The sequence below is a fragment of the Musa acuminata genome, chromosome BXJ1-1, assembly GCF_036884655.1.
Source record: "Musa acuminata AAA Group cultivar baxijiao chromosome BXJ1-1, Cavendish_Baxijiao_AAA, whole genome shotgun sequence".
In the NCBI taxonomy this organism is placed as follows: Eukaryota; Viridiplantae; Streptophyta; class Magnoliopsida; order Zingiberales; family Musaceae; genus Musa; species Musa acuminata.
This window is the reverse complement of record NC_088327.1, coordinates 15,328,088-15,347,364: the sequence shown is the minus strand read 5'-3', so window position 1 is coordinate 15,347,364 and position 19,277 is coordinate 15,328,088. Positions and strand designations below refer to the sequence as shown.

The 19,277-nt window shown below is 40.6% G+C and overlaps 1 protein-coding gene across 5 annotated transcripts; it reads right to left on the bottom strand.

Moving 5' to 3' along the window:
* Positions 1–160: 160 nt before the first annotated feature.
* LOC103998312 (ubiquitin receptor RAD23b) lies at positions 161–10,151 on the bottom strand. Of its 5 annotated transcripts, none has more exons than XM_065186814.1 (13): positions 9,947–10,151; positions 8,433–8,594; positions 6,842–6,880; positions 6,686–6,768; positions 6,520–6,573; positions 4,617–4,794; positions 4,396–4,545; positions 4,252–4,317; positions 3,717–3,764; positions 3,529–3,641; positions 1,388–1,469; positions 1,197–1,312; positions 161–439 (listed from the first exon to the last, which is right to left on the bottom strand). In XM_065186814.1, the coding sequence occupies exons 1-12, from the start codon at positions 10,010–10,012 to the stop codon at positions 1,199–1,201; spliced, it is 1,155 nt and encodes a 384-aa protein (XP_065042886.1). In that variant the 5' UTR covers positions 10,013–10,151; the 3' UTR covers positions 161–439; positions 1,197–1,198. The 5 variants fall into 5 exon arrangements, with proteins under 5 accessions (XP_065042886.1, XP_065042867.1, XP_065042893.1 ...); XM_065186795.1 differs by having other exon boundaries at positions 161–403; XM_065186821.1 differs by having other exon boundaries at positions 161–403; positions 4,432–4,545.
* Positions 10,152–19,277: the final 9,126 nt, after the last annotated feature.

Here is a 19,277-nt window from a genome sequence, read left to right as displayed (position 1 = left end):
TAGCTGGTCAAATTATATATATTTATATAATATTTTCTCTTTAATTAGACAAATTAATCAAAAAATCATGTATACCAAAAGGTCTTTAAAATATCACATCCGACTGCAATCAGATACAGAAAGAGATTCTCTTCATGAGAGTGATCCACTTTCTGGTCACTGAAGAAATAATCAGCACATATATATAGCTTTGTAGAGTGTAGTCATTGTTATAACGGTGGAAACAGAAACCACAATGGTTAGAACAGCAGTCAGGAATAGAATAGTCTAATTAACCAACAATGTCAAGGAAATCGAGGCTTACGATTACATGAGCACCAGCAGGCTTTGGGGCATCGCTCGTCTTGAGATTTGCTAGAACAAATGCAATCTTGCGCGCAATATAGCAGCAGCACCGTTTTAGCTGGGCAAGAGTTGTGGGTTAACAATGATCAATTTGCTGTCAACATACGTACAGATAAGATGGATTGCACTTCAAAAACATCAGAAGAGAAACATGTTCCACTGACGAAAGTCTGATCGAGCAACAAATGATGTTAAAAAAAAAAGTTTAAATATCCAAAAAAGATGAGCTCATTGACTGACAACAGCATTTTACAAAAAATTAGCTGTTTAAAAAGAATATTATGAATAAGGTCTAATGTCTATGTTTGCACTACAGTTTTTCTCTGCATCCAAAGTACAATTTTTCTCTAGAGGAGTAACCAAGTGATTAAGCCTCAGTGTCTGTTAAATTAGATGACCATCCAGATTCCGGATGTTCTCCAACTTCTGCGGGATTCTGTTTCACAGAGAAATCCATGTCTTTCAAAAGTTGGGTGGTGTATTGATGAATCCCAGTTCCCTTGTGCGCAACACGATGAATTACTAGTAAGCACCAAAATATTGAAAGTATACATTGTAAGCAAAAAAATGTCTTCGGTTAATTAGACATGAAATAGTCTAGCATAAAATGTCAGGTATTGTTGGACACTAAACATCTCCAGATACTTTAGGCTTAAAAGATGTTAGGAGCTTGGTAACTCATTAATCATACAAACAAATACAATGAATTGCTTCTTCACTAATCTTATTTCTATTGACTTAGTAGATTGCTCAGCCAAATAAAAAAATTAAGTTGATGAAGTTGATGCTTACAGATACAAGAAATTATTTAACCAGTGGATAACTTTTTTTTTTTGAACTCTCCAAAGTACCTTCAATCTTCATCACCTGCATGCTCCAATAAATAGTTTGCTGCCAACTGCTCATTCCTGTCACACGCTAGGAATGCTTCGAGAACTCTAGCTCGGTCAAAACCCATTGCTTCAAGCTGATCATGTTTTATGTATATCAGGAGAAAATAAAAATAGCATAGAAGCATGTATAAAAGGGATGAACAACATACTCGTCCGATTGCCTCCTGCTCTTCAGGCGTCACATTTACTGTATGTTGCATCTCGTCTTCCTCAGGCTGATCAAAAAGATCCCTGAAAAAATTGCATAAGAAAACATTCGAGACTTCAGATATGGGGATTAATCGAGAAGCAGAAAAACAGACGCACATACAAGAAGCTTAATTCCTCGGCAAGTTCAACAAACATCATTACTGACTTCTAGGTAGAAAAAGACTTTTAACAAAAGAAGCTACAAAAATATGCAGATGCAAACAAGATTGCAACCTCAGCCTATAAAACAAATCCTTACACTCAAAAACCTTAGCAATTGTGAAAAAAGTGCAAAACATAATTCTTTTAGTATTTTTCTTTTTCCAATTAAGTCTTTTGAAGCTTTTATGCATCTTCATTACACTAAAGCTTGAATAGTTTCTGCCAAGTTAAAAAAGTTGAAAATTTCACAAACCAATATTATATATATATATATATATATATATATATATATATATATATATATATTAGTGACAATAACTTCATTCATTTTTTATTCATTGTGTATTTGATTAAATTAGACTTGCTGATCTCAAATCACTTTAGAGCACTCCCTTCTAAGTTGAATTTTCATACCTGTGATTTAAGTATCATAATTATTATTACCTCAAAAGAAGTTCCATGGTTTATCATCATACTCAACTATAATAAATATGCTTCTAAACCTCATGCTAATTAATAGACTCACATGACTCCAGCTCATAAGCATAAAAGTGCTTTACATAACTAAAATATATAAAAGAAGAAAAACAACCAGATATCAAAACTTGATCTTCCTAAACAGTAAACAATGATAAGAAACCAGTTAGATCATAAATCCTAATAAAGAAGTAAATGATCCATATAACCAAGAAGTGGAGTTTCATCAAATGGTTTGAAGAGGAAAGCGTAGCATTATTGAAAAACGATAAAGGCAAGCCTAACATTCTCTAAATAGTTCTACTCCATATATAGCTGTACTAATTGTCATCTAACCATTTTTCCGGAGATTACTTCCACCTATTAAGAGGATGAATATCATAGATGTCTCTGACACTAAATATATAAACAAAGATCAAGTCTTCCTTTTCAGTCTCCAAATTATCCCTGTACTTCTTCCATGTTGCCCCATTTTGCCATGCACCATATGAGCTCTAACTCAACCATCACTGCGCACCTAAAAAACGCAGGACAGTCCACCATAATCCTCCAGGTCCTCCAGTAATGGCATCATTGTCACCCTTCTTTACAGTTGCCCTTAGTAAAAGTAGTACTGCATCTATGACTAATGATGGTACATCTAGTATTCCTTAGTTGAATGCAGAGCTTACCTGAATCTTTATCTGCAAACCACTCACACTGCCAGCTGCCATTCAAAATCTGATGGCTTGCAAGGAGATTAATTCCGAGGCCTTGAGTAAAGAGGTGTGAACTAGTGGAATCTCCAATGCTAAAGTTAGGTGGCGGTAGAGTATTGTAAATGTAAGAAAAAGATTTCTCCAAAAAAAAACCCTTAATTTCCCCCTTCTTATAAGGTTTTTACCTTAGGAATAAACCCTATCCTCCTGCCAAATGTAAGGATGAGAATTTTACCTGAAGCAGTAGAAGAAAGCTTAGACATGGAGGCTATACAGAATGGATAGAGACCACATGTCGAGAATGATCGGTTCTCATCAAATGACAGCTCATGTTCCCCCATCACCCATGTCTCCTCATCCTACACCATCTTAGCATTCACATCTCCACCACCATTAATGTCCATGCTAATCATATATTAACCATTTCACCTTTCTCTATTTCACCCCATTCTGTTGCCATACAATACTGTATTCTATGTATAATGTAGAACACAGTTTGGAGGACTCCATGTGTCTTAATCATTAAACAGATACAGAAAAAAACAACAAAAGAACAACTGACACAAGAGAAAGTGCTATTACACAAAACATATAAATACAACTTTGATAACAGTTCATGTTTCGAACCCTAGATTTAACATGTCTCAAACCACCCAATAGAACCTCCCAGACTGATATATACTATCAATATCTAGACACATATCAGTTAGAAATTGGCAATTTAAAGTAGTCATACCAACATCATACATTATGACATGACTCACCCTTCAAGACCTTCATCAACAGGTTCATTTATTAACTGAAGAAACTCGGCATGATGCTCCTGTATTAATCTTAATAGCTGAGGGTTTTGCTTGCTGAGTTCCTGAAGCATTGGCTGCAAGCGAAGCAGTAGTTAGAAACAAGTTAGATGTAAGAAAGCTATATTTTATCTCAGATGAAACTCACTGACCTGCAAAATTTGCGGATTTGCTTGAACCATAGCTCGCAAGGCTAAGAACTACACAAAAAGAAAAGTAGTACGAAGATTTAAAATAGCAATACTGCAAAACCAACCACAAAGGTCATCTTGGTATGCTAGTAAGGCCCAACCATCAATGCAATGCATATTTGTTGACTTGATTTTAAGAAGCCAATTGTTCTCGAGATAACCTAACAGCCTAAACTGAACATTTGTCGACTTCAATTTAACAACCACATACCTAATAACAACCATACTCCAGCTCTCTCTCTGCTGGACAGTCATTGCAAAGCAGAATATTCCCTGACAAATCAATTAGCTTCTATTGCACTAATAAGGAACCACCTCTGACTAATTCAGAAATTTTTTTACTGAACTTAGGTCGACTATAAGTAACAATTTCAGAAATCCATCTGAGATTAAGGATTTGAACACATTCCTAAGCTTGTGAGGCTTTTTTTGGACTCAAATAAAAAAGTTACTTAAGACTAATGTTGTGGAGTGGATTAAAATGCAATTAACAAACCTGTTGGTTATTTCTGAGGAAGTCAAGATATCCACCTCCAGCACCCACTCCAAGATCAGTATTGCCCTACTAAAAATAATTAGTTGCCTTTTAAATGCCATGCGTGCCAAATGAAGACACATGTGCAAGGGTGTGACACTAAACCTGTGGGAACATATCCAAGGGAGACGAGTTTGGTACCCCAAAGAGAGGACCTGAAGCAGATACATCAGGTGCACTGGCTCCTTGGGGAGATGCCTGAGATGAAGAGAAAGGAGAAGCTGGAACTGCAATTTCTGCTGTTGCTGGAATACCCTGATATCAAGATGTCAAACCATAGATTAGTAATTTGTCAGTTCTACAAAGAAGAAATATCAGCTACATACAGAATATAGGTACTCCACAGCACGCTCCGGGTTATTGTAAGCAGCACGAAGGGCAAGCAGAACTGTTTCTCTATCCCAGTTACCACCACCCATCTCCATCAATTGACTAACCATCTGCTCAAGTTTACTCTCTTCAACTGAACTGGATGCAGCTTGACCATAGGCATCAGCAGATACCCTGCAAATAAATAGTTGGAACTTTATGATTTGTTGGTGTTGAATTATATTTCGATGCACTGTTATAATCCAACCCGATAAAATTGTCCCATTAACTTGATAGGCATAAAACCACAGGCAAAAAATACTTGATTCCAATGCCAAGATTGGACCCCAAAAGGAAAAAACTGACTCGTTAACTAACCCCAAATATTCGAATCCAATAATAAAATCATCTAATCCTAATAACAATCACATTCACTTCTCCATTTCCAATGTGGGCCTAAAATAACATACCATGCATTTAATGCATAATAAGATTTTGTTGTTAGTCACAGAATTATGAATGGTAGATTTAAATAAGGAGTTCTGATCTTACTAAATCACATGATCTTAAAAAAAAGCATCAAAACATACAATAGAAATTCACAAACAATGTTGTCTACAAGGCCCACCAGAATTAGGTTATAAACCCTCAGTCTAAAACATAAACATGGACAGGGTGTTCATACAGCATCATATGACATATTGACATGCAAACTTGTATTGTGTTAGAACATAAAAGAGAATTTGTCATGAGCAACATTCCCTATTAGGTTGGCCGACTAATATCTTCATCCAAGACTTTTCCTGCAATAAAGAACCATTAACTTAAATTTGAGGACACATTTCAGAATAGGATATCAGCTCGTTGATCATACTACAGCATAAGTGACATATTCCTTTCGGCAACAGGCTTATTTTAACACATAAGTGTCCAAATGTAATAAAATGATCTCAGTAGATTCCCAAGAAGCCTGCTTGCGTTTGATTTAACTTGTATCTCACCAAACTGGATTATTGTTTATTTTTTTCAACTAAATCAGATGCCATAGTTATCTAATCTGGGTATAGTTAATTCTAAAATCAATGTACCAAAAGGACAAAATTTATGTACAAAATGCTCAAGCAAGGTGGAATATGTGACTTTATTATTAATCATTGGCCCCCTTATTAAACCAGTGGCAAGTGGTTGACATGGAGCAACATGTGCTTAGTTGAGTTTCTCTAGACCTTTGTCAGTAGTGACAAAATTATCATGAGCAAGGTAGGCTTTTAGCCTGTGGGTCATAATATTTTGGAACACAACCAGAGGGCATTCAAAATGATTCACTTATAATTGTTGGTGTATGAGATTTTCATCATCACAGGAGTTTGCCAGTTTCATGGTGTCATCATATCCTCGTGTCTTGCTGGTTCTTCTTCCCCTGTCCCCTGGATATGTTAGAATTTGATGGCTCCATGCTCCATTAAAGGTGATCGTGAAGGTGTGGATTTTGTTGTCTAGCTTACTAAGGCCTGAAACATTAAGCATGAACTGAGATATATTACTAGAAAGTGCAGAAGCATAACTTAACAGCTATACTTCAGAGTGAGCACTTTGCCTTGGTTGCTGCTATTACAAGGAGAAACCCTCGTTGGTCTTAACTTTGATCTAGATAAAGGTTACAAAGGAATTTCATCTATGAAAACTTCTCAGAAAAGAGAACATAAGATTCTATAAATGGACATATGAAAGCACGACAGAAATATGCTTGTTTGAAAGACATTCGGACAAGCAATAGTCAAATAAAAGTTCAAGCATTAACAACTTAAAAAGTATGACCCTTTGTCCTTGCAATTTTAAAAGCATGTTAAAGGATCTCCATTGATATACTTTGTATGTATTTTAGAATGATAAGAAAATCCTAATTATAAACAGACATACTGTGCATTTGGTCCTTGGGGTCCACCAGGCCCAGTTGTGGAACTCTCTAGGGCCCTGAAACAAGAAGCAACTAGTAAACAAACCAGATGACAGTGACATTGAGAGACTACAGTCACATTAGGGGGTTTATTGTTTTAGAAGAGAGAAAGTAACTCAGTACACTCACTGAGTTTGTGGCGGAGCTTGTGGTGGAACTGATGGTGGAGTCTGTTCAGCAGCGGGATGCTGGACTGTAGAAGTTGCTGAGGGCTGTCAACATAAACATTAGGTTACAACAAAAATTTGCTGATTCTCTCAAATAGGTACATAATGTAACAAATACCTGGGCAGATGATGCTCCACCAACACCTGCAGCTTTACTCTGAAAATTATTTAAGCAACAGATGCATTAAAAATCACAAAAGGAGAAAGATATTACCTACCACAGATGATGCAAGTCCATAAATAGTATAACCATGACAAATATAAGTCGAATCATGTAACCTTAAATTAGATCTTCATAACAATTGCAATTTATGCTTAGGTAGCCAAAAACCAGAAGTGCAGAAGAAAGGAACTCTTGAAGAATGGTAAGAGTAAAGATTAGAACAGTATAAGAAATAGTTATCTAATGTCAAATATACTATATTAAAATTTAAAAATCTCAGTTTCTATTAAATAGGCTAATAAAAATTTGAAGTGGGAAGACAGAAAAATGGGCATATACTGTGTCATCCACCACATATTCACAAACATGCAGAAGAAAGTGATGGGAATTATATATAGCCGGCTTCTTCAAATAACTAGTTGAATGTTGTATGACATCTAAAACTCATATTAATACATAATATAGCTAATAACACAACAACAACAAAGTCATAAATCCCAACTATTTCAGACTTGCAATATTCCAAAAGATTACATGAAAGAGTTTTTGAGGATGCCTAGGCAAACATTGAAATTTGGAAAAGAGAGGAATCCTGCTTATTCTTGTACATATTAATTCCCAGACTCAGGTCCCCATCATGTCTTCTAGAACAACAATCACAAACATAAACTGAACCATCAATAAAGAAAACAGAACCCATACAGGAGATACACACCAATCTAAGATGAGATATCAAATGTTTTCCAGCCGCACTTTATATAGATCTGGGACTGTCAAATTGAGGGTACCAAATATTTGAAGATATTGGTAAATATACTTATATTACGAAATCTATGACGAAAACCAGTTGGCAGGTAGCCAATTTAAGAAATGCTAGTGATACAACAAGGGAATAGTAAGAAAGAATAATGCTATAACTTTTCACCACTGAGAACGAACCAGAATGGATATTAATACCTAATAGTTAATCTTAAAAAGCTTACCACCAGAACTCATAGTAGCTGACATATATAAGTCACATAACAATGATCTGCTATTAATGGGATTATAGATTGTGCCATCTGGGGATTTAACACTTCCAGAGAAAAGAAATGAATAACATCCCATTTTCTCATGGTGAAGTGTCCTGCATAGTGAACATGACAAATCGATATAGGTTTGCACATCTTTAACATTTGCAAACTAACTAAAAATACCCAACAGCAAAAAACAGTAAATGGAAAAGGTTATGTAAGCTAATGTAGCAACACGCTAACCAACTATGAGTTTTTGCTTTCTAAAAGATAGCAAGTGTCAATACTACCAAATAAAATATGAAACACCATGAATTTTCAAGTTCCTCACTTTCTTTAATATTTTTCTAGTAACAAGCAAACCTCCCAATGAGAATACACTTGTTTAATATAAGCTAAAAGATGTAAAAGCTCAAGTTACAACATTAAAGAACAGCCAAAGTAATTTTGGATTTATATTATCAAAGTTCAACATCTGTTCTAAACTATTTATGCAATTCAAAACATTTTCCTGTCAAATAACTTGTGAATACCTTACTAAGCATGACAACTAGAAAACCATTTTCATTAACTTTGTTATCTTCCAGTGTAGTTTCATCTTTCAAAACTTTTCCATTGTGAATCAGCAATTGTTGCCCCCATGGATAATTGTCTTTTCCTTGTACATGCTCGATATTTTTCTTCACGGCCATAATCTGTGATACAAGAAAAAAACATGCTATCAGGTATCAACAAACTACTAGATGACAAAGATGCTGAACATAAAAAATAGCTATAACCTAATCAAGTATTATATTTAAATCAACAAGTCAAATTATATAATGTCATGTCAAAATAATATCAACTAAAAACAAACATTGTTTTCACAAAATCATTCAATCATGCAAGACTTGATCACGGTATTCTTTTTTTTCTATGAAAAAAATATAAAGAAGACTAAAAATGAGCCCCATAGCAGAGCATATTCTTCCTTCTAACTTATAAAACGAGTATAAAACAAGCATTTAGCTTCAGAGTCCAAACTATTGGAAACTGCACAGGCCAGTTCTCCTTCCAAAAAAATTTAAATTTACAGACCTAGAAGAATTGGCTAACCAATTAGCAGCACTATTTACTTCCCTATACACATGCACAGTTTTGGCTTCTACAAATTTAGACATCAACCGCTGAAGGTCTTCTAAAATGCTCCAGGCCCATCATGGAGGCTTGGTTTATAGCAGAACATATTCCATGTACAAAAAGTACATGCAGAGTTGATAGAACCTAATAATTCTTAACCAAAATCGAATAAAAATCTACATGTCCTAGTAAAAGTCATCAATCTAAACAAGGAGTAACCAACAGATCAACTGCTAGTAACAGAAAAATACATGCTATTTTCTTCTGTCTGAAACTACAATTTCTTTCATCCATGCCTCACATAGTACACAGATCAAGTTGAGAATCAGTTCCAAGGAGGTCGCGAGAGAGTGTATCCAATAAAGTTCATTTCACATAAACACTTAACATAAATAACTAATTTACAAAAAAAAAATATTCAGTGGGGAGAAAAAAAAGCAAGACTACTCCATCAAAAACTAATTATGTTAAAAATGGTCTGTTCATCATACAACCACATAAAACTCAAGAAATCAATGGATTCCTAATCCGATATGCGTAAACTCTGACATGAAATCAAGGAGAGAAAAAATGACAACGTCCTTCATCTCTCAAAATCAGAAAACAGGAGCAAAACGTGAAGTGATCTAGGAGAGGATCAAGACCAAGCAATGCCCCCCATCAAGGAGAGAAAAAACGACAACGTACTTCATCTCTCAAAATCAGAAAACAGGAGCAAAACGTGAAGTGATCTAAGGAGAGGATCAAGACCAAGCAATGCCCCCCATCAAGGAGAGAAAAAACGACAACGTACTTCATCTCTCAAAATCAGAAAACAGGAGCAAAACGTGAAGTGATCTAAGGAGAGGATCAAGAACCAAGATGCCCCCCAGCGAAGAACAGAACAAATCAAAAGTAGAGGAGTGTTTCGGTAAGCGCGGGAGTCTACCGTGTCGTTGGGCTGAACCTGGATTTCGAATTGGGTGCCCTTGAGCGTCTTCACCGTCAGCTTCATCGCGCTCGAATCCCTTGTTCGCCGCTGCCTAGATTCAGTGCAAATATTTCTCCTTCTCCCGAGAGCGACGACCGGTCGAAGGAGAGGAGTGGAACCCTAATGCGCGCAGAAGAACGACCGGAAAAGGAACAGAAGTAGAGACAGAGGGCGACCGAGAGAGTAAATAAAGGTTCAGGCTCAACGTCTACCTGCCTTCTGCTTTTTATGTGGGACCCACAGATATCTGTCAATCACACGACGGTGATAAATATGAGTAACGTGGAAACGGGTGGAAAAGGTATCGCTTTTTTTCGATCTTTTTTCTCGCACGTTTTTGTTGCACCCTTTCGCGATTCGTCTCGGAGACGTTATGCGGCGGGTGTTAACGTGACTCGGGTTCATGACGTGACATTGCCGGCCCATCGACCCGAACCGTGGTCTGGGTTTGATTCGGCCTTTCTCTTGACGAACAGTCGAGACGCCGTCAAATGACTTCAAAATAAATACGACATTTACGCTTGCCAAACATATATTTTTATTATAGATAATTAAATTAAATTATTTTAGATATTATGATTTAAGGTATACTGTACAAATTTTGAAGTGAAGGCATGGCGGGAGTACATCTTGCCGTCCGTCAACGCGGGACCTCAAACCCCCCTCATTTATAGATCATAGTGAAAGAAATAAAAACTATAATATTTTTCAAGATTATGCATAAATTTTGTTGATGCTAATAATAGAAAGAGTTATGGCTATACTATACCGTAATTCTTAATTATCCAAGACTCTTAGTGAGCATCATCGTATTATTACGATAATATATGAGAAGGTAAAGAGTTTGAGCCATATCGTACTATTATGATAATATATCATATATATATATATATATATATATTATTAGATATTAATAGGATTTGGTACGAGACACATTTGTATATAGTTTTGGGTTTAAACTTAAATGAGATCATCAAGGTAGATATTATAGGCACATCTTAAAGTACACTGATCTTGTATGGAGTGAATACATACCTTTATTTTATGAATCTCTAATTATGGTTCTTGTAGAAGGAAAGTATTTGACATTTATATAAGGATTTATATTTGTTTGTATCGTATGTATGGAGTGAACACGTACCTTTATTTTATGGATCTCGAATTATGGTTCTTGTAGAAGGAAAGTATTTGACATTTTTGTATGGATTTATACTTGTTTCTATCATATGGATCTCTATCCATTATTTTATTAGAATGAGGTATGTAATATTTATCAAGGACGGACATAGATTCCTACTCACTTCTTTTAAAAAAGGAGATATGGCACTCATTCAAGATAAATTTATCCTTATAAAAATACTATAAACTTTATATTTTTAAAGTTAATGAATGAATGAATTATAGGTTAGTTTGTTAAGACTATAAACACTATAAACCTTACAAAACCCATCAATCTGGTTTAAATTAATATTAAACTTGAGACTATGAAAGATTGTCTAGTTCATTATGAAAAGTACTATCAAACATTTAAAGAGCACTTGATTGTCACCTAGCTGAATGGATCATCTCGATAATAATTTAACTTTTAGGCCTTCATAAAATCCACTATAACCTAGATGATCTAAGGAATATATTGCACCTTATGAAAGACCTCTACATGTATCCTATAATAGTGAGGTAGATTGAGAGAATGAATAACTCGATTTAAAATACTCATAAAATGTACCTAGACTTTTGTACCAAGATGATGAGGATGACATTACCCATAGGATTAAGTTAACTCCACCTTACTCGGATAGAAATCATGATGCTCGAGTATTCTTAGATTGATTAGTAGTTATGGACCAATACTTTGATTGATGCTTGATGTCAAGAACTATAGAGTTAAACTTGCTTACATGATGTTAATTGTTTCAGCCTAACTATATTGAATTAGTATAAGATGACATTTAGGGTTAGAGAAAAAAATATATGCCTCCTTATAATAGGAACCAACTCATAAAGTAATTAAGCACTATATGCCAAGTCTCTAGAATTTCTAATTACATGCCTCCCATTGGCTTATAATAGTTAGATATCTCCTTAGAGATTGTCTTCCATTAGACACTTCAAGTTGAATAATACCTTAGGAATATTTCCATATGACCTAGTATCTTCTCATCTAAACAAGATAATAAGGGCAAGCTTATTATTGTTGAGAATGTTAATCTATTTTGATAATAAAATTAATTGATAAGTTTGTGATCTAATATACACTTTGAGTGACGCAAGACTAATTTCGATCATAGAGAGATAATTTGACTAAAGTAGGAAGAATCAATGTTGGGCTGAAGTGAAACATGTCAAATGATTGGATATCGAGCCGAATGATCGATCGACATATCGGTAGAAGGCTTCGTGCTATGAATTCAGGCATCGAGCCAAAAAGATCAGAAATTACGCCAAGGAGATTCAATGTTGTAGGAAGATAACATACCGATTGGGTAATATGTCGAGGGAGAGGACAATGCGCCGAAGGGTCAGACGAAACGCTAGATGAACCAATGACATGTTAGACAATATGTGATTAATGCTTTGTAATAATTATCTAGATCAAAGTAGTTTTTAGTTCTAATTAGGTTGGTTTATAATGTAATTAGGCCAACTCAATTAGGGGCTAACTGGGCTCAAATTGGGGTTGTTTTGGGTCAAGTGGGAGCCCATTCAGTGACCCATAGCTAGCCTAGGCGGTGGCACTGCTAGACTAGGCGGTGGCACCGCAAGACTAGGCGGTGGTACCACCCAAACACAGTCCTCGGACTATGTCAGGTGGTGGTACTACCCAGTTGTCACGGACTTAGCTAGAGTTTCCTAAGTCGTGAGGCACCCTCGTGGCAAAGTCACAGACTTAGCTAGAGTTGCCTAAGTCGTGAAACACCCTTGCGCCAACTCTTTAGACTAAGTTGAGATTGCTTAAGTCATGAGGCACTCTTACGACATATACGTCTACAAAAGGTCAACCTAGTTGCAACCTCCTACAAGTCCTAAAGGACTTATAAAATAGAAAGCTGATTAGATTGAAAACGAGTGACGGGCAAGTCTCGATGTCTCACGAAAAGGGAAGCTTTACAAGCAATTCAATGAGCACTTTGAGTGCAAAAGAGAAAAGAGATGAAGGAGAGAACAAGAACTTTAGAAGGTAGAACAAACAATTGCAAGTCCACAAACAACTGCTCACTAGGTGTCGGGCGCGAAGGCAAGTTCTCATCAAGTTAACGTGTGAACTTGTGAAGATTGTTCAACACCCGACTATATACCGAAGCCCCATCCAGCCCTATGCCACCTGGGGGGTTCTAAGGTGCCAAGATGGCTGACGTTTCGCGTGTAGCTATGATTTGTAAAGAACAAGATGTGGCACACGAAAACATAACCATTTTAGGATAGTTCAGCCCGACGCGACAAGCGATTGCATTGTAGCACTACAAATTATCGTTACTTATATTTTCCAAGCAAAAACACATAAAATCAAGGCAAAATATACTACCATGTCTCTATATAAGTAAGCAAAAGCGACGAACTGTCACGACCTTAGCTGGAATTGCTTAAGGCGTGAGGTACCCTTGCGGCCAAAGACGCGAACTTAGCTTGCGTTGCCTAAGTCGCGCTTCGCCCTTGCGATCTTGCTGCGCAAGGATCAGCCCACTTTGTAACCTCTCGCAGGTCCCGAAGGACCTGTAAAAGAGAAAGAAGTTAGTTCGAAAGAACGAGCAACAGACAAGTCCCGAAGTCTCGCGAAAAGGGAAGCTTTACAAGCAATTCGTCGAACACCTTGTGTGCACAAGAGAAAAGAGGGAGAGGGAGAAAAACAAGGCTTTCAAGGATGAACGAACAGCTGCAAGCCCACAAACAGCCGCTCACCTGGTCCCGGGCGCAAAACCAAGTTCCCGTAAAGGTCACGTGCGAACTTGCGAAAGAGAGTTCAACGCCCGGTATATAATCGAAGCCCCATCCAGCCCTATGCCACCCGGGGGGTTCCTGGGGTCTGAGATGGCTGACATTTTGGTGAGCGGAGGCAACTCTCCGCTCACTTCCCGCGGCACGCGAAAACGGAGCTGTTTTGGGGCTGTTTTGCTCGGTTCGGTGAGCGGTCGCTTTGCAACGCTGCAGCTTGTTCGAACTTACATATTTACAAGCAAAATGACCCAAAACCATGAGAAAACATGCTGTCAAGCAGCTGTACATGCAGGTGTGAGCGACGAACGGTTCGTTGAACGGAGTTGTTGCGGGTGTGCGACGACCGTTTGTGACATTCTCCCCCACTTAAACTGTCGACGCCCTCGTCGACGCTTGTTGGTAGTTGTTGATGACTTCTTCTTCATGTCGCAGGGCGTCTTCAGGCTCCTAACTGGCTTCAGTTCGGGGAAGCTTTCGCCACTTCACCAAGTACTCTGTCTGCTCCGCTCCGTTGGGTAGCTTTATCTTGTGATCCGCAAGAATGGTTTCCACTCGCTTCTCGTAGGAGGCTGTGATGGGAGGTAGCCGAGTTGGAACACTTCGGGAAGCATCTTGTGGATCCGAGTGGTAGGCTTTTAGGTTGCTGGCGTGAAGAACATTGTGAATTTTGAACCACGCCGGCAGCTGCAACTTGTAAGAAACATTGCCTACCCTGCTGATAATTGGGAAGGGCCCTTCATACTTACGCACCAATCCTTTGTGGATTCTGTTCCTGAAAAATTGGAGTGATGCTGGTTGGAGCTTTACCAACACCAAATCGCCAACTTTAAACTCTTGCGGTCGCCTTCCCAAGTCTGCCCACTTCTTCATCCGTTTTGTCGCCTTCTCCAAGTAAGCCCGCGCAATATCTGCATTTCGATGCCACTCCTTTGCGAAATGATAGGCTAATGGACTACTCACAGTATACCCAATTGCCATAGTGTGTGGAGTCGACGGTTGTTATCCTGTGATAATTTCGAAGGGGCTCTTGTTGGATGCAGAGCTCCGCTGCAAGTTGTAGGAGAATTGGGCGATGTCCAACAGCTTCATCCAATCTCGTTGATTGGCACTCACGTAGTGCCAGAGATACTGCTCCAAGAGCGAATTTATTCTTTCAGTCTGGTCATCCGTCTGGGGGTGGAGGCTTGTAGAGAGGTATAACTTCGACCCCAACAATTTGAACAACTCGGTCCAGAATCGTCCCAGGAACCGAGCGTCTCGATCGCTAATGATATTGTGTGGGACTCCCCAATACTTCACTACATTCTTCATCATCAGCTTGGCCGCCTCCTCTGCTGAACAGTGTAGGGGAGCAGCAATGAAAGTTGCATACTTTGAAAACCGATCGACCACCACGAGTATCGATCCAAGTCCCCCTACAGGTGGCAAGCTTGATATGAAATCCAAGGAAATGCTCTCCCACGGCCTTTCTGGTACGGGCAACGGCTCCAAAAGTCCCACCGGCTTCCGCTGGTCCACCTTGTCTTGTTGGCAAGTAAGGCATGTTCGAACATATTCCTCCACATCAATCCCCATCTTCGGCTAGTAGAAGGCCCTCTCCATGAGAGCCAAAGTTCTGTGAATGCCGGGGTGTCCAGCCCAAAGGGAATCGTGACACTCCTTTAAGAGTTCACACCTTAAATTGTCCACTCGGGGAACATACACTCTATTCCCTTTTGTGTAAACAAGCCCTTCCTGGACCCAAAATCGCCGTGCCTTGCCTTCTTTGATGAGCTGCATTAGGATAACTGCTTGGGAATCACTATACAATCCATCTCTGATTCGGGAAAGGAAGTTAGAGTGCAACTAACTTGCTTGGCCTCCGCCTTCCAGTTGTACGGCATTCACGCATTCCACTTTCCGACTCAGCGCATCGGCCACGACATTCGCCTTCCCGGGCTTGTATTCCATTGCCATATCAAATTCAGCCAGGAAGTCCTGCCACCGTGCCTGCTTTGGGGAGAGCTTCTTCTGAGTTTGGAAATAGCTCAGGGCGATGTTGTCTGTCCTCAGTACAAATCGCGACCCGAGAAGGTAGTGTCGCCAAACTCGTAGACAGTGGATCACTGCTGTCATTTCCTTCTCATGCACTGGATACCGCCGCTCGGTCTCGTTGAGTTTGCGGCTCTCGTAGGCCACCGGATGACCTTCCTGCATGAGTACCCCCCCAATAGCAAAGTCCGAAGCATATGTGTGGACTTCAAAGGGCTCTCCATAGTTTGGCAATTTGAGCACTGGTTCTTCTAGAACAGCAGCCTTTAGATCTTGGAATGCTATCTCACATTTGTCAGACCACTTCCAAGGCTGCTCCTTCTTCAGCAACTCCGTCAGTGGAGTTGCCCGCTTCGAATATCCCGCAATGAAGCGTCGATAGTAGTTGACGAAACCAAGGAAGGATCTCAACTCTGGCACCTTCTTTGGAGTTCGCCATTCCGCAACTGCTTGCACCTTCGACTTATCCATCCGGATGGAGCCATCACCGATTCGATTCCCCAAGAATAGAATCTCAGTTTGAGCAAAGTAGTATTTCTCCCTTTTTACGAATAAAGTGTTCTCCCTGAGAACCTTGAAAATCGTCCGCAGGTGCTTGACGTGCTCCTCGAGCGTTTGGCTATAGATGACGATATCGTCCAAATAGACGACCACGAACTTATCCAAATACTCCTTGAATAGCTGGTTCATGAGAGTACAGAATGTGGCCGGAGCGTTGGTTAAGCCGAAAGGCATCACCAAGAACTCAAACGCTCTATACCTGGTCATACAGGTAGTCTTTGCTTCGTCGCCTTCAGCAATGCGCACCTGCCAATACCCCGACCGAAGGTCGAGTTTTGAGAAATACTTTGCCTTGCCCAATTGATCGAACAAGTCCGCAATGAGCGGGATGGGATACTTGTTCTTCACTATTACTTTGTTGAGGGCTCGGTAGTCGACGTATAATCGGAGGCTCCCATCTTGTTTCTTCTAGAAGAGAACTGGAGCTCCGAAAGGTGCTTTAGAGCTGCGGATGAGACCACCGATTAGTAGTTCACCTAACTGCTTCCTGAGTTCTGCCAACTCTGGCGGGGGCATGCGGTAGGGTGGTCTCGCTGGAGGCTTCACTCCTGGCTCCAGCTCGATGCTGTGATCCACGCCTCGCGTGGTGGGAGAGTCTTCAGCAACTCGGGTGGCATAACGTCTTTGAACTCTTTTAGGACGTTCGCCACCACAGCAGGTTCTTGAATGGCCTCCTTGTTGAGTGGCTCTAGCTTCATTGCAGCCATGAATGTTAGTTCGCCTTTTCGCACCCCTTTCTTCAATTGTAATGCCGAAAGGTGTTGGGGCTCCTTGGTTCCTTTCCGAGAGACGGGAACCACGCAGGGGTCGTCGCCTCCCATCATACATAGGGAGTTCAAGAACGGCATCGACACCAACTTTGCCGCGTGCATAAACTCCATTCCAAGAATCACTTGGAAGTTGTCTAGTGGCACGACCATTATGTTGGTGTTTCCGCTCCAAGTCCCAATTTTGATAGGAACTCCCTTCGCCAACCCGGAGATTCGCCTGGCCTCCGAGTTCACCGCCTTCATTCGGCTTGGGCTCTTCTCCAAGGTCAGCCCAAGTCGCTGTGCTTCGCGATTGGCTATGAAGTTGTGGGTAGCGCCCGTGTCCACCATTGCACGGGTCGTTTGGCCATTTAGCTTGATGTCCACATACATCAGCTCACTGCTTCCTGCTTTTTGTGCCTTTGTCTTCATGTTCTCCCCCACTTGACCCCGCATAGCGTTCAACAACCGCATTGCTCCCATTTGGGGTCCTTGCGACTCCTCGTCGTCGCTGCTGGATTCTGAACTGCTCGAACTAAGAGCAACAGCTTTGCCCTTGTCCGATCGGGGAGGGTGGATGGAAGCTGTCAAAGCATTAAGTGCCTGTTTCTGTGGGCACTCCCTTACCATGTGTGGTCCTCCGCACAAGAAGCATCCTCCAGGTTTTGAGGCCTTGCCTTTTGGGTTCGGCCCTTTGTGGGAGCTCTTCTTCTTCTGTTCGCCCCCGAGCTCCTTCCCTCGAGAATGTTTTGGAGGGTGATTGCCTGAAGATTGTTTCCTTCTCGCTGGGTCTTCAGAGGAAACAAAGTCGGTGAGCCTTTCTGCAGCTGCAATTGCCCCGACTACATCGGTAACATTCCTTCGATTCAGCTCCTGTTGAGCCCATGGTTTCAAACCATCAAGGAAGCTGAACAACTTGTCCTTCTCGGACATGTCCTGTATGTCCAGCATTAGTGCAGAAAACTGCTTCACATAGTCTCGGATGGTGGTACTTTGGCGGAGTTGTCTCAACTTCCTTCTTGCCACGAACTCTGTGTTCTCCGGTAGGAACTGAGTTCTCAACTCCCGCTTCAAGTCTTCCCATATGTCGACTCGACACCGACCTTGTTGGATTTCCTCCCAACGAGTTCGCCACCAAAGTTTCGCATCTCCATTCAGATACATTGTTGCTATAGAAACTTTGGTATCTTCAGAATCGGGCCTCGTAGCTCGGAAATATTGCTCCATGTCGAACAGAAAGTTCTCGAGCTCTTTGGCATCTCTGGCCCCTCCATATCCATGGGGCTCCGGTGCCCTCAAATTTTGTGGCGGTGTAGCGCGGGTGTTGCCTCCTCCCGCATTTAGCGTTCTTGTGAGCATGGCCACCTTTGCAGTGAGTTCCGCCACAACATCTTGTAAGTGCTGCACGGAGTCCTTGGTGTCATCGGACAGTCGGTCGACTAGGGCCTTGACCTTGTCGATCCTGGACTTCGCTTCCTCTTACGAGCTCTCTACCCCAACAAGTCTTTGTTGGCCATGGTAGAGTTCCTCCATGCTCGCTTCCAGAACATCCAGACGGGTTTCCGCCATCGTGAGTCTCTCCTTATGACTCTTTTTCCCAGTTAGCGCACCAGATTGCGCTTCTTCCGCTCGCGGAGAGTTGCCAATTTCTCGCTCATCCTGTTCGCTGCCGCGCTCCTCTTGAGCGGCTCTAACAGCATGAGAGCGAGTGTGCACATGCAGCCCACCTGCGGTTGCTTGGGGCAAGGGTCCGGCTTGCCCCGTCTTGCTTGATTCGCCACGATGCTTTGCCATGGCGAAGTTGCGAAGTTCGTTCGCTGTTCAATTGAAGAGCTTGCCCGCTCTGATACCACAATGTCACGACCTTAGCTGGAATTGCCTAAGGCGTGAGGCACCCTTGCGGCCAAAGACGCGAACTTAGCTTGCGTTGCCTAAGTCGCGAGTCACCCTTGTGGCAAAGACACGAACTTAGCTTGTGTTGCCTAAGTCGCGCTTCGCCCTTGCGATCTTGCTCC